The sequence below is a fragment of the Centruroides vittatus genome, unplaced genomic scaffold (genome assembly GCF_030686945.1).
Source record: "Centruroides vittatus isolate TY-2023 unplaced genomic scaffold, ASM3068694v2 contig_272, whole genome shotgun sequence".
Taxonomy (NCBI): domain Eukaryota; kingdom Metazoa; phylum Arthropoda; class Arachnida; order Scorpiones; family Buthidae; genus Centruroides; species Centruroides vittatus.
This window is the reverse complement of record NW_027121732.1, coordinates 927,731-944,812: the sequence shown is the minus strand read 5'-3', so window position 1 is coordinate 944,812 and position 17,082 is coordinate 927,731. Positions and strand designations below refer to the sequence as shown.

Below are 17,082 nucleotides of genomic sequence, written 5' to 3'. Positions count from 1 at the left end.
CTTCACATATGCCACAAACCTTCGCGGGAATGTATTAAACAATTTCCCAAAGTTTCATGGCAATCGGATAAATGGTGTGGTAATGCATGAAGGACAAACACACACACACACAGACAGACATACATTCGTTTTTATATATATAGATAAAGAGCAAGCTCATATGCACAAAAATACAGTATGCTTAATTCATAAATTTGCATAAAAGAAAACTTATTCTTTTTAAGTCTTGGTATTATATAAGTGATATATGCTGATAAAGAATTTTACAATTAAAATTTTTTATTTTCTTATTAATATAATAGTATTCTAAAACTAATCTTACTTTAATCTTTGTTTTTATGAAAATACAATGAAGGATTTTACTTGTTTTGCTATAACATATTTTAGTACAGTGGGTGATTGGTTAACGAACAAATCGGATAACGAACACTTTTGCAAAAGATTTTTATGTTTGGATAATGAACACCTCACAGAACAAACACAAGAAGAAGCAACATAAAATAATGAATACCAATTGGTCTTCCCTTGTCTTCAGGCAACAATTCGAAACTTTTCGGAGTGCAGGAGATGTCAGCATTGATGCTCAACCCAGTATATACTGATCGGATAGTATTCCTCCAAACTTTGAAACTCTCTCTTCCAGCCTTTTATTTTTCTGACAGAAACAATTTTTTTATAGTATTCGCGAGACTGTCGGGCAGGCGCTCGTTAAGTTTTGCATGGGTTTTAATTTCCGAAAGATTGAGAATGTAATAGCAAAGGTAGAGAGTGGGCAAAAGATGTCTAATGTCGTTGGGCAGTATGGCTCAAACAGGTTTACATTAGGCTGCAGTTCAATCTTATCTAAGAAAGATACTGTATTATCAAGAAGACTCAAGCAGCTTAAGGAGTAACAAAAATCACATCTGAGAAATAAAGAACATTGAAGAGCTTATAATGGAACCTGAAACTGATCTGACAACAGAAGAATGCCAAGAACTCTTGAGTGAAGAACACCAAGAAACTCAGCAAGATAAGTTTTCTTCTGAAAAAGAGGATTAATGCCATCTGCTATTAAAGATCTTTTGAAGAAGTGGGAGGTTTTCAGAATCAACGGTCTTAGAATGGCATCCAAAACAGGTTGAGGTTAATAGGTTTGAGGATCTCTACAATTACAATGCTATTAATTACTTCTGAAAAATCCTGAAGAAGAGCGAAAAGCAATCGACATTAGACAGATTCCTTAACCCCCACAAACAGAAAAAACATGACTAATAAAAAGGCAAGACTGTGTATATATATGTATTTTTATTATTACATATAAATAAAGTAAATAAACATAGTAAGAAAGTATATATTTTTTATTTTTTGGGGTCTCCAGAACGAATTATCAAATTCCCATAAAAACCTATGGTAAATCGATAATTGGTTAACAAACAATTTGGATAGCAAACAAAGTCTTGGAACGGATTATGTTCATTAACTAATCACCTACTGTATTTATGTATTCATTTATTTTATTCAATATAAAATGTAATGTCAGTTTTGCTTTTTTAATTAAATTTATTACATTTTTATTAATCCCTTAAATTTATTTTTGTAAACTAAAAATGATGAAAATTATTAAAAGTAACATAATGGTTACTCTCAAAATATAATACTTAAATTATAAAATTTATGAAAGTTTTTCTTTTAAAACAAAATTGGAATTAAATTTCTTAATTATTGAGAATTAATTTGTTTTTTCTAAGACAAATCAATTTGAACAAAATTGTGATTTGAGTTATCGGTGACTATTCAGTTTATCAATAAGTAAAATCGTGTATTTAATGTAAATTATTATATTAAATTTACAAGTTATGTTACTAATTATTAATATATTTATTGTAAAATACATGTTTTTTAATTACGTTAAATAACATTAAATAAATAAATAAATCTACATTAAATAAATAAAAATACAATGATTTGTATTTAGGTGACTGGAAGTGCAACTGAGAAACAAATCCTTGAATCTCTACAAAGATATCCTTTAAGGCCTTTTTATATTCAAAAATCTCTATATTATTTATACAATCAAACACAGAATTTTTCAGAACCTAGATTAGATATTATTCAGGTATGTTTTTCTTAACTTATTTTTTTGTAAATTATATACATATTTATATTTGCCACTGTTTTTTTAAAATAAAATTCTAACTTATATAATTATACAATATGATATCAAATAAACAGTACTGAAAATATTTGTTATCAAATTCCAAAGAGACAGAATTACTTGAAATTGAAAACAGTGATTTTGTTTATTTTGCATTTATCAATGTAGTATTTTTGTTAATGTAATATGCTTTGAAGAAAACATTTATTTATAACATACCATGTTATAATTATAATATTAACGTGTTATATTTATATAAATAAATGCTAAATATAATTTGAAATGACAAAAACGTACCATATATTCCGGCATTTAAGACAACTTTTTAACCCAGGAAAATCTTCTCAAAAGTCGGGGGTTGTCTTATACGCCGGGTGTCGTCTTATAGGGTGAGCATATCCCAAACGCTATATTTTAACTGTAAAAGTCGGGGGTCATCTTATATGCCAGAATATACGGTACTTTAAAATTTCATTACTAAGAATATAAAGCATTGCTAATACTACTCTAGCAGTATCTGCACACTTTTGATAGCAGCATTATCTCTGAAAATAGACTTTTAAAATCTCTCATACAGTATGTATTTCATATATCTCCAATGTTTATATTTGGAATAAGATGAACGAGAGCTTAATACAGCCAAATTCTTAACTTCAATCATTTAGTTATTTCAAGAGTTGAAAAAGCAAGTAATTTATAATATGGCATTGAAGACAATCTGGAGTTTTCCCTTCTCTTAGGATTAAGTTGCATATCTTATTTCTGTTATTTATAGCATAAAAGAAAGCAATGATTTGCTTTGTTTCATTGCATATCACTTTCTTAGTTGTTATATATTTTTTTAATACTGTTTGTTTATTGCTATATTGTATTACAATATGTTATGTTTTTAAATTAAGTCTGGAATGTCATTATGTGATTCATCTAAGAAAGGACTAAAAACTGATGTTTTGTGTTAAATAGTGAGATTTTTATTCAAAATATAATGTTATTTATAATGAGATTTAATATGGTATAACAATATATGTATTAATTGCAATATTATCTAGAGAATTATATAATTTTTTTCACAGACAAATTTTAGCAATTGTATTAACTTCCCATTAATAACTTTTACTTAGCTAATTTTATAATTTTTTTGTAAAATGAAACTTATAATAGATAAAATTCATCTTCCATAAATGTTAGATAGTACTTTATAGCTAACATTTATCTAGGTTTACTTTTGATGATATTTTTTTCTATCATGTAGTAGTTTATCACTGAGTCATATTTATAGTAATAGAGAATTTGAATAGTTCCTTATTTGTTTTATTTATTGTTTATAATTGTGATGCTTTTATTTCTTTTTAAAATAAAACTGATTTATTTATTTTTTTATTTGTAATTATTAGTAATATTTTTATGAAGAAATAATAATAAACATAAGCTGGTTTCTGTATAAAACATATTTTCTCAACTTTATCTATGCCTGTTTTAATTTTTTATAACTGATTATGTACACTATTTATAAATATATATGTTCAGTGTTGTTAATGATTTCATATCTAATTATTTATAAATTTTGAATTATTCATAAATATAGAAAATGAATTATATTAATATAGTAACTGAATATTTTTCTCATAAATACTTATAAGGAATATTATAGAAAATATATAATAAAAGCTAAACATCAGAAATCTAAATTTTCAGAAATATTTTCTAACTGTATTTAACAGTAATTAATTAACTGAATAATTTGGCCTAAAAGATAATTCTTAGGGTGGTCCTATACATAATTGAAATTGCCCAATAATTTTGTCAGGATGATACCAATTGATTTATTATTAAGAACCATAAACTCACTTCACACAAATAGATGTTTTTGCCTTTTATATCAGCAAATGCATGATTGTTGAAGGAAAATGACCAGAGACATTACTTTTCCTTTCTTGTTAGAAACAGCATTTAATTTTAACTAAGTGCACTATTTTTACTGTGAATTGCTGGACAATGCAATTTTATGCACTCACATTTAGAGAGATTTGGCAAATCAAGATGGGTCTCTAGATGTAAATGTGTGTTCAGTTAGATTATCACTTGAGATGTTTCCTTTGAGATGGTTAACAGGTGGTGAAAAGTCTTGTTCTAATCCATAAGGACAGAAATGTCTATTCTGATTTTATTCTATCCAGACCTCTCCTGTAATCTATTCATTGATGGGTATTCAAGTTATCTCTCTTTTTGATTGACTCCTTGAACTATCAGCACTAATTCATGGGGGTCATCTGGGTCATCCATGAAATTATTATTCTGTCTGTAGAAACTTTTTCCACTGGATTTTCATCTCAGTCTTAATTTACATTTCCGGAATTGCAAGCAAAATAATCTTATTTGTAAGTAAAAACAATTGACCATCTTATATATAAATTCACAGTTGACATCCAACATAAACTTTATTTTTCTTTTATTAACCTAAAGTTTGATCCAGATATTTGTCTAACATTTTCTTGTTCATTAGTCAAGTAACTTAGAATCATCTGACTTGTGTAACTTCCTCTATACTATAGAGATTTGGCCATCATCTTATCCTAAGATTAATAATTAGAATTAATATTATATTTTTTATCAGTTGAACTACTGTTTCTATCAAAATTAGAAATCAGTTTTAAAATGACTTTTAATTTGATGAAATAAAGATGCTTTTACTTTTAGGTACTGTCTTCTGAAATGCAAAATATTTAAATATTCTTTATAACATGGTTAATCTATAAAGATTATTCCCTAGTGTTTTATAAAACATTGATTTTTACAATATCAGGTTTTATGTCAAAATATAATTTATCCAGAAAATTATTATTAAATTTATTTGTTACATTTACACATTTACATATTGTTATTTGTACATTTATATATTGACAAGTAGAAAAATTGAACATGTAAAAGAAATAACAAAGATGCAGGTTTAATACACAATATCCATATTTTGTAAAATAAACAATGAAAAGATAATTTCCTTATGATTCAGCAGAACACATTATTTCATTCACTTATTTTTCATATAGTCTGTCACTTGAATACTAAACCAAATTATTCTAATATTTTCAGCACTAATCTCAATTCTAAGCAGGAAAAATATTGCAAATAGATTTATATAGATGACTATTATAGAAAAATAATAGGTATATCGATAAATAATTAATATAAATAACTATAATGTAAAAATTTATCAAAGTACTTAAATATTTAAAAACAATGGTAATATGTCATTTATAATCAATTTTATCTTACGTATATTTGATTTTAATTTAAATGTACAGTAGGGAGTCGTTAATCGGAACGCCGGTAATCGGAACGATTTTCAGTCGGACTGTGTCATGCTGAATCGAACGTTTTTGATACTAGATTTACTTCTAAAGTATAATTTTCATGTTTTTATATTCTTCAATATATTTATTTTGTTTGTACAAAATGCAGAAATAATTTTTAACGATACGATAGCCTCGATTATTATTATAAAAATTTTCGTTAGGCTTAAAATCAACGAAAATTCAACACGAAGCGACAAGCAATGGAGAAAAATTTGAACATCGGACAGGTTAATGTATTTTTTTGTACATAATGGGTAATCGGAACAAATGACTAATCGGAACAATCCCAGTCCCCAATTGATTCCGATTTTCGACGCTCTACTGTAATACTACTTTAAGGAAAAGATTTTTTTTAAGGAATAAAAAGTTTAACAAAAATTTATGCAAAAATAAAATTTGAATTTTATTCTCTGATTAAATTTTTCATTAAATTTACCTATGGTGGCAAAATGGCCACTCGTCGCTGATTCCAGCAAACAGAACAAACAGTGGGGACGCATGTTCTAATCTAACCTATTCTAATAATTTTGTTGGCAATAATTATGGTAATTTATTTTTACCATAGGTTATTACCAATAGAATAGGTTAGGTTAGGTTAGAATGTGCATCCCCACTGTTTCTTCTGTTTGCTGGAATCAGAGATGAGCTGCCATTTTGCCACCATAGGTAAATTTAACCAAATTTTTAATAGTTATTGACTTAATAATTTGCTCTGTTAAATATCAATTTTTTTATTAATAATATATTAATATTTACAGTTAGTGTTACCTGTCATGCAACGTCACTCCAAAGTCTTAGTTATTCAAATGGCTGCTACTGCTTGTCTTTACAATTTGTCAAAAAGTAACTTAGGACAGCAAATTCACCCAAAATGGCTTAAACAAGTAGTTGAACTTACTTTAAATGCTATGGAAAACTTTCCAACACATCAGCAAGTAAGTAAAATTATATTTAACTTTGATAACTATTATAATTTAAAAATTTGAAAGTATTACCATATCTACAGATTACAACATAATTTAAATGAAATTTCATCATAAACTTTTAATGTGTTTATTTTTCTAAAAAGTTCAATATAAATTATAGTTAATGATCAATGGAATGATTTTCACGCCAAATACTGTATAATAAAATGGAAAAAACACAGATTGGTATTATATGTATGTTTTCTTATCTCAAGCACTTTCGACAAACCTATAGTCGTTGTCATCAGGTGAATACAGAAATTTACTAAAGATTAAATGGAAATAATCTGATGAACAGAACGCTTAAAATTTAAATTAAAATTTTTGTCAAAACCATTAAGAACACAACAAATATTCAAATGTGTTCGAAATTGAAGGAACAGTAAGCTCTGTGATATGCGAAGTGGCGCATGCGTGGATCCAGGCTCATGCTATACGTATACTGGAGGATGCTAATAGTTGCTTAATTGCTTGTGCAGCATGACCCATACACTGGGCAGGTTGAGGGTAGGAGTGTTGCATGTATCCAAGGTGATGGTAAGAAGAGATTCCCCATATAAAAACGAGTTTCCGATTTTTACAGTTCTTGAGCATAATTGATTGGGACCATAGCGGGTTGCCAGGATGACGCCAGCCAATGGGTAAGGGGGGCAAGATGATGTAAATTGATAGAGGATATGAATTGTATGTAGGTAAAATAAAAATGATTTATAAAGTTTTAATCATTCACTATGTACTGGAAAAGAAATATCTCAAATAAAACATTTTCTTTAACTTACAAGAAGCCTAAGAAGATTATTTTAATTAAAACTTAGCATTTAAATAACTTTTTCGAATTTCTAGGGGAAGGCAACTGCCCCTCTGCCCCTCCCCCTGGCGACGCCCTTGGCGGGTTGTAACCCTGCTCAAGTACTTTTTTTCGTAAGTTCTGTGGTGTGCCTACCCTCACAACATCCTCTTGGTGCTTAGCAAGGCGACTGGCAAGCATTCTTGTAGTGGCCCTTTATACCTTGTGTTTACTCTCGTTGCAAGATTCTCCAGTAAAACCACATAGATCCCGACTTCTCAAGAGTAGAACACTTGACCCTATCATTGCAAATGAGCTTGCATAGGTTTGGAAGTGGGGATAGTGGTAGGACAAGGTTACGCTGCTTAAAAATACAGCAAATGCATATAGAAAGGGGTCCAAGATATGGCAACAATGTTTGGACCACAGAAAATTCCCTCTTATTGCATAGTGTAGTGTTTGGAAATAGTGATTTTTTTTTTTACCATATTGAGCACATGCATAAATTTAGCACTCAAAAAACCAGCAGTGCGTACCGCTAAACTGATGTTGTCTAATTCAATGTTTACCAGCGCTTGCGAAGATGATAGTAAGAAAGCTCTTCTGATGAAGGTGGCAATGGCGGCATTAACATATCATGAAGGCTGGTGGCATTAACATATCGTGTGCCAGCCTTAACTATAATTTTATTAAATTATAGTTAATGACACTGGAAATAGTAAAAGATTACTTTTACTTTTCCTGAACTTAATGATGTTATTTTAAATTTTTACAATATACATAGTTATTTCTTTGATTCTAAGATGCCATGTTTTTGCCTATTTTTATTTATTTGAAAACGAGATGTTTCTCAAAGGCAGATTTAACGTTATGCACCCTTCAAGCTACAACCATTTTGTCATCATCTTAGGTAACAGATTGCCTTAATAATAATAATTTTTTTTAAACTAAAATTATAATTATTGGCTTTAAAATTATTATACATTTATATGCCTATAAGAATTTTTATGAGAAAAATAATTTGGTATTTTATAAAATTTTTGATCCTCAGAATTTGCCATCCTAAGCTTCAGTCTACTTATGCGTAAAATTGTGTGGCAGAAAAATGAATCAGAAATCAGCTTTCAGTTCAGTTGCTGTATTACGCTTTTATGCCAGAACACACATACGTAAAAATTTTGGCCAAATAGGAAATGTCACTGCCACTAACAGTGCTACATTTTATTATTTTTTCTCTCATATATCTATCCTTTTGTACCTTCCATTTTTTCTTCACTGCCTCTGCTATAATTTAGAAAATTTAAATTAATAGACTTATATTCTGAATTGAAATAAAGAATGTGTGATCTAAATACTATATATCGATTCTGCTAGACCTACCTGTTATTTGAAATTTAGCACCTATAGCCACCCATACACTTTGTTTAAACACAGTGTCGTTATATGTGACACTTTTTTCAATTCCTACTATTAGTTCACACTCTTCCTATATTTATTTATTTATTTATCTTGTTCAAATTTTCAATCGTTAATAAAATACTTTCTATTCATCCACTCAAGTTGAAATACATTTTTTTTAAACTTGTAGTGGATGACACTTGATGTTAATACAGTTTTTTCCAATATTAATTAATTAATTAATTAATATTTGGCACCCGTCAGCAATATGCCCATTCCGACCGATAGAGGGCGCAAGGAGAAAAAACCGAACTTACAAGGGAACTGTTGGAGTGTCATCTAATAGATTTTAATAAAATTTAGTTAATAATTATGTTAAAACTATACAAACTTTATGACAAATTTGTAGTATTCACTAAAAGTATTAATCAGAGTTATTAGCAATCAAATGTCGTACTATTTTATAGTGGTTTAACACAAATATGCAAATTTTTAGAAGTGAAAGGGTCGTGGAGGAAGACGGCGATATTACATTTAGAATAAATGCTGAAATTTTCGGAAATGAGAGAAGAATTAATAAAATTTAGTTTAATTACGTTAAAAGTATACAAACTCTATATTAAATTTGTAATGTTTACTAAAAGTGTTAATCAGGATTAATAGCAATCAAATGTCGTACTATTTTATAGTAGTTTAACACAAATGTGAAAATTTTTAGTAGTGAAAGGGTCGCGGAGGAAGATACAGTAATACCTCAATTTTCGTTGACTTTGGTTTTCGTCATTTTTTGCAAAAAAATTGCCTCGGATTTCGTCGGAGTGTCACATGATCTCGTTGCTAATTTTGCGAAAACAAAGAGCGACCCACGCATTTTTCTGCTCACAAGTCATCGTGGCGGTGTTTTTTACTGTACGAGCATTACTCCGCGCGTCTAGCCAAACAATTCCATTGCTTCCATTCTTTTTAGTTCCATCGTGGGACCAAAGAAAGTTTCCAGAGCCAGTAGCCCTTCAAACAAGGCCAGGAACACGATCGAGTTGAAGGAAATCATTAAAAAATACGTGACCGGCATTAAGATTGCTGAAATCGGTCACATGTACTGTACAGGAAGTCGTCATCCACGATAAGTTTCGTTGTGGCGAAAAAGGAAGCAAAAAGGAGGCTAATGTAGCGAAAGGCGTAAATGTGCTAATGAAACAGAGACAGCAAACAATTGAACAGGCCGAACAGTTATTATTAATTTCGATCAATCAAAAACAATTAGATGGCGATTCTGTTTTGGAGACCATTGTATTAGTTTTTTATACTCATTTTATATTAATTTCTTAATTTTTTTTAGTATTAAACACTACGAAAACAGAGGTATCACTGTGTTACATTTACAGAGTAGAAGAAGGAATAACTCAAATAGGAAACTCAATAAGGAAACTCAAATAAATATTATAAAAGATTAGATATATTTACTAGTTTAACAATGAAATTTAATATAAAAGTATTGATAGAATAAATATAAAGAAAACAATCGAAACGTAATAAATAAATACATTTTAATAGATATATTTAAAGTTATTATATTCACAAATTATTAGATGGGCAACTATTTACATGATATTTTTCAACAAAGCAAAATAAACAAAGAATCTGTTGGCATCGTGCACATTTAACAAATCGAAGATTTTCGCAATTACTCTCGACACAATTTAAACTGTCAGTGTTTAAAAAAGAAAAACAAACTTGTTTTACATTTAAGAATTGACACTTTTCATTTATGAGTCCAGAAGCGAACCATGCATGTTTAATCAAATTATTAAATATTGGCGCAGATAATTGATGATGAAGAATCGAATGTAATTTTATAATGCCATTTCTAGTTGTCCAAAACAATTTCATCGAAGAATCATTAGAGAATAATTGTATAGCATTTAAAATTTCTTCAGCTAAAAGTTTTAATTGTCTATGAAATCCGACATCAAAAGGTTGGCATATAGACGTACACTTTGGTGGAATAATTAATATTTCGCATGAATTTCGATTTGTAGATGTTTGAAATACTGTATTATAAATATTAATATTTGTTTGTCCACTCCACGAGTCAATTATTAATAAAGAGTTTTCTGTTATATTTGGAGATAATACGTCTTTTACATAGTTTGTAATAATTGCTGTAGATAATTTGCCAGATGAGCTAGCTGTAACAGTTACGTTTGGGGCATCGAACAGCAATGCTTGAACTCTAGGTCCAAAGGTTCCACGAGCCTCTTGTAAGCAAATAAATACATTACCTACAACTTGCCCGTTAGCATTAACTAAATATTGAACAGTGTAGGAATGCGTAACTTTATTACTTGGAGAATGTGCAAATCCAATAGTGTTTTTTTTCTCCTTTATATGAAAGTGTTCTTGGTGAAATCATTTCGTATGAAAAACCACACTGATCCGTATTGAATATGAAGTTACGTGAATAAGATGGCAATAAATTTTTTACTGTTTGAAATTGCACAGCTTTTACTAAAATATCCTTTTCGTTCACTATTTATGTTTTATTTACAAGTTTTGTAATCTTTCGAGATACTAATCTATATTCTTTTTTAAATTTTGCAACCCAAGAATCACTAGCTGTAAACTTAATTGAACTATTCAGTTGAAGAAATTTTTGTAATGCCCATATTTTTAATTGACTTCCTTTAACAATTTTATAGCTGCCTCGAGCTTCGTCAAACATTTGTTTAGTATGTTCTTTAATGATTTTTAACGTTTCAATTCTATGCTTTCGAGATTTAAATTGTTTTTCCCATTTATATAAATCACTAAAACGTTTTAATTCTTTAGCTCCTTTCCACTGTAATGTGTGCAATTTCCATTTTGGGTGTTTCTTATGCAAGTTAAGAATTTCTTCTTTTCGTTTTGTTGAGATTATATTCTTATCGAATTTTTCATCATCTGAATATCCTGATTCACAGTCAGTGTCTGCGTTATCAATTTCTTTCTCTAGAAGCAGACGTGTTATTTTATTCTCTGAAATAGGCCTATCTATAATCAAATTATTATTTTCCATCTGACAAAACTCTTCGTCATCTCTACTTACATAACTACTTAAAATATCGCTAAATGCATTAAAAAGCAGTTTGGTTACCTGTTTATCAACGTCTGAAATATTAGGCCTACAAATATTTCTGTAGGCCAAACATTATCACATAAACGTTTAAATTCTGCTATAATGTTTTGAATATTTACATTTAATTCTTTCATTTTCGAAAACTAGAATTCATTCATAAATGTAATAGCGCCGTCTTTCTCCGCGACCGTTTCATTACTAAAAATTTGCATATTTATGTTAACACTTTTAGTAAACATTACAAATTTGATATAGAGTTTGTATACTTTTAACGTAATTAAACTAAATTTTATTAATTCTTCTCCAATTTTCGAAAATTCCTGAATTTATTCTAAATGTAATATCGCCGTCTTCCTCCGCGACCCTTTCACTTCTAAAAATTTGCATATTTGTGTTAAACAACTATAAAATAGTACGACATTTGATTGCTAATAACTCTGATTAACACTTTTAGTGAATTCTAGAAATTTGTCATAGAGTTTGTATACTTTTAACGTAATTATTAACTAAATTTTATTAAAATCTATTAGATGACACTCCGACAGTTCCCTTGTTAGTAATTATTTAATAAAAAGTAACTTAAATAAAATTTTTCTTTGTTGACCTAAGTAGGAATTGACTTGTGTAACAAACATCATATTTAAAAAATAAATTTTTTTATATATATAAAAAATCTCTTATTTATCAAATTATATAAATTGTAAATTATAATTATTTTTCAATAATGTAAATAGATAAGAGTTGGAAGTTTTTATTATTTGGATTAATAATTCATAGAATTATTAATTACAACATATATATTTTTTATATGTAATGTATTTATTATCAAAGCTTTATTCATAATATATTGGATGAATAATCCATAATTTGAAATGTGAAAAATTAAAAATTTATTATTTTAGTATAATGTTGTTTCACTTCATAATTAATATTGATAATTCAAATTTAAAAAAGAACCAAACAGAAAAAATATATATATAAGTTATATATACACACAAAAAGCAAAAAAAAGGTGATTTGTAAATGAATAATTAATATCTAATATATTTTAAAAATCTATATTTTACTTTCATGAATTGAATTAAACTGATTTAAAAAATTATTGGCTGCCAATAATTTTTTAAATCAGTTTCATAAATCAATTCTCATAAGTGAAACAAAATTTACATGAAATAATAGTAATCTAAGAAATAAGACTCAAATAAATACTATTTCCTAAATTCTAAAATGCACAATGAGTTTCAAATCAGATTTTTCATTATTTCAATAATAATAATAAACTAATTATTGAAAATTAAAACATAATGAAATAAACAAAAATACAGGTATCTCTTGCTCAATGTGGGATTTGATTAATATGTAAAATTAATTGCAACAATCCCTTTATACATGCAGCAGAAGTTTTAATTCATGCAGCTTTACCAGCTATCTTTACTTAACATATATTTTGATTAATGCGATTATGCATTAATCAAAATATGCGGTAGGATTGAGAGATTAATTAACTGTGTTAATCAAAGGATACCTGTATATAGTATATGTTAGGAGCAGAATTATGAATTAATGGTTTAAATAAGTTGAATTATATATCAAAATTTAATTAGCTTACATTAAGTTAAATTTGGTATGTATGTATATGTATATATATATATATATATATACACACATCAAATAATTTTATTTATTATTAATATATATATATTAATAATAAATAAAATATATATTTATATTGATAATTTTTTATAATTATGATCTTTGCATTTATCTTTTTAGTTGCAAAAAAATACCTTATTGACTTTATGTAGTGATAGAATATTACAGGAAGTGGTAAGTCTTTTACTTTGTTTTCATATATGATTTATTAAAAATGCACTAAATAAATTGCTAAGTTGAGGAAACCAATAGTTAATTTGAAAAGTAATGTTTTCTGACCCATTTGTCTATCATTAGCTAATCTTACAGAACTTAAAACCAATGAGAACACAGAAAATAAATGTATGGTTATGATGGCCTATTACTATCAGTCAAGTTAGGGGTGGCATTATTCCTCAATAGAAATTTAGTTATTAGCAGAAAGTATATAGGGTTTTAGTTCTTGGGTTGTGTTTCATAGTGCCGAAATTGCCACTTGGTGATAATTTTATTAAAATGGTGATAAACACCCTAAAGTCGTCTTATTTTGACATTTAACATGAAATTGAATCACAAAGCATGCTTTAAGAAAAACAGCAGAATGTTCAGCTCCTGTGTACCACACACCTAGCAATGTCATTTGTCACATGGCAAATCCAGGCAGAAAAGCAAGAAGTGACACTAAGAATTAAAGGCAATTTTCATGCAATGCTATGCAGTGTTTCCAGATTGGGAATTTTTTTTTTATAGACTGAAGCAAATTTAAGAAAGTTTTTGGGATGAAACTTTTTCACTTTGATCTCTTATCAGTGGACTAAAGCATAAAAATTTTGAAATGACATAACATGTGAAATACTGTTTAAGCATTGTGATCAAATATGTTATTTGAAATTGTTCATTAAAAAATGATTTATATTTCTAAGGGACAACTTTTGCATTCCACACTCCAAGCTAATAAGGCTACTAGCAACTGCATTAATTATTAAATAAAGCTAGTGGCGAAAAAAGTTAAAACTAGTGAAATGATTGATGATTTTTTAAAAAATTTTCAATGTGACCTCTGATGTTAGTTCTTTTAAGCCTCTATAAGATTATTTAGATGTTTTATTGTTTAATTTGTAATTCAGATGGGACAAAGACTTTTATCTATAAGGTTCTGAAGTCTCTATGGGTTCTCTGGTTTATATTGATAAAATTAAGATTGTAGAAAGTGTTTCATAAGCTTATATCAGTTGATTCCTATATACATTTGAAGTTTTATAATATTGTGTTACATAAACTGGTGGCCTTCTGCTCTGCACATTGATAAACTGCCATCATTTATCTTACAGACAATGCACAGGATGAGAGGTTAGTACTACTGCTGTCCAGCATGGTTTTTCTAGAAAGGTTGTGAAAGGTCTCATTAATAAATACCTTTATCCTTCTTCTAAATTTAATAACAAAAGGAACATTTAAAATATTTTACTGTCATAGATAAGTATTTTGCTTCTATAATCTTATGATCTTACATACAGGATACATACATATGTATAAGCATTAAAAGATTGTCTACAGTGATGCAAATCTTAAGAAGGGACAAGGACCAAATCAATGATGAGAAGAAACTAGGAATATAAATGATAAAACTGGTCAAACATACAGATAGTTTCTGCTGTATTGATCTATGTGTCAATCCTTATCAAAGAGGATCAAGGAACATTATTCTTTAGTTACTAAAGGAACCCTGCCAATATCCACTTATCCACACAATTTTAAAGCCCTTTTGGGCTTTAAAATTGACAGTACAGGTTATATGGAACAATCCTGTTTTAATCATAGAAACAGGACTCCCTCTCAGCTTAGATTATTAGAATAGTTATAATTTTGTCTAAACGTGCTACACTAATTATTCATAATGCCCAAGATGTACAAGTAGCTTGGAATGGTGGTTAGATAGTTCTGATTTCTTCACTTGTAGAAAGGTTCTAGCCTAGTTTGCCTAAGTGCATGAACTGCAGATATTTAACATATTCTTATTAAATTAAACAGTTCCTATCTGTTTTCCATTTTGAAGTCATTTGAATTTTATAACTTTTATATTATAGACTTTAACATTTAGTATTGTTCCAGTCACAACTATTAATTTTGAATTTTATTCTAGGCATTTACATTTTAAATGTATTCTAATCCCAATTGTTAATTTTAAGTTCTATTGTTATTTTTTTGTAGGTTTTATTCTATATAAATCTTAAATGTAAATTATTCTAAAATCAACTGTTAGTTAGATTTTGTACTTTCATTTGTTTTAAGTTCTATAGGAAGAATTGATGATGGATTAAATGGGCCCAAAAACATTACTCTTCAAATAAAACTTTTAGTTTCTTCCACTTAGGTCTTTGTTTATTGGATTTTGAACATGGTAGAAGCTTCAGACATCTCTGTAATATGATTTATTAATTTTTTCATCTTTTATCAATTCAAATCAAAATTAAGTTAATTTTGTCAATGTTAACTAAAATTAAATTTATATTATGTTATTTAAACCAAATATAATTTTTAAAACATATAAATATGAACAAATATAATAAATGGTATGTTGTAGATTATTAATAAGATGATGATGATGATAAAATTTATTAAAGATGGTGTACTAATATACCAGCAAATTTTTTTCTTCTTATTAAACCTTATTATTTTTAAATGATTTCATTTTAATTTTCATATAAAATATGTTTGTTAGTGCAGAAATTCAATATGGTATGATAAAATAAATTTTCTGTTAACAGTAGGAAAGAGTAATAAATTAAAATTTTGTATCCAAAGTTAATATTTTTGAGAATATCAATTTTTGTGATGTTAAAAATTTAATTTTAGATTCTTTGATATTTTATTATAAATTGAAAAATTATGATAGCAATCTCTTTTTTCTAATATTCATTTTAAAACGCACTAATTAGGATTTTAAAAATTTATTTAATTTATACATTTATATAATTATTTTGCCAATTTTAAATTTAATTTATGAGAAGTTATGATAAACATTAATTTTAAAAAAGAATAATTTTTTATTTACATTATATATGTCATATGTAGTTTATTTTTAATTATTCTCCATTAGCCTTTTGACCGTTATCGCTGTGCCAAATTAGTTATGGATTCTTTAGTTATCTTTGATGATCCATCCATGAATAGAATGTCAGTAGCTATATGTTCTATACTAGCTGCTAAAGTAAGTCCATGTATGAATAATTAAGAAATTACATGAGAATCAAAAAGTAATAATACCTTTATTCAATTGAATTCTATTCTTATTTAATGATAGATATCAACTACAGAGACAACATGTTTAGGAGCAAGTCCACCTTACATGGAACGTCTCCTAAACATTGTAAAAATCAAAACTCAAACTGGTGAAGTTGATATTATGATGAAATTTACCCTTAGTGCATTATGGAATTTAACAGGTAAGTAATAAAATTTAACCTATTGATGTCAGTATTTAAAAGTATTTAATCAGAGAGCAATATTTTTTTTTCTGTATTTTGGACTATTGTTAATTTTTCTTATATTCTTAATACTTGAATATATAAAGAAATTTTGTATTATTTTCAGTTAAATATAATTTTGTTTTATAAACAGCTTAAATGAAATTATATATTTAGTATAATATTTAAAAAAACATTCTATCTTTAATGGTATATATTTTATAAGCT

General features: G+C 27.6%; 1 protein-coding gene across 1 annotated transcript in view; it reads left to right on the top strand.

Moving 5' to 3' along the window:
- Positions 1–17,082, top strand: part of LOC136971785 (protein zyg-11 homolog B-like) — a 59,403-nt gene that overhangs the window by 30,344 nt on the left and 11,977 nt on the right. Inside the window, exons 4-8 of the mRNA XM_067266290.1 lie at positions 1,958–2,098; positions 6,249–6,425; positions 13,529–13,582; positions 16,488–16,598; positions 16,692–16,833. Coding sequence (XP_067122391.1) covers positions 1,958–2,098; positions 6,249–6,425; positions 13,529–13,582; positions 16,488–16,598; positions 16,692–16,833 — 625 coding nt within the window. The remainder of the gene's footprint in view (positions 1–1,957; positions 2,099–6,248; positions 6,426–13,528; positions 13,583–16,487; positions 16,599–16,691; positions 16,834–17,082) is intronic.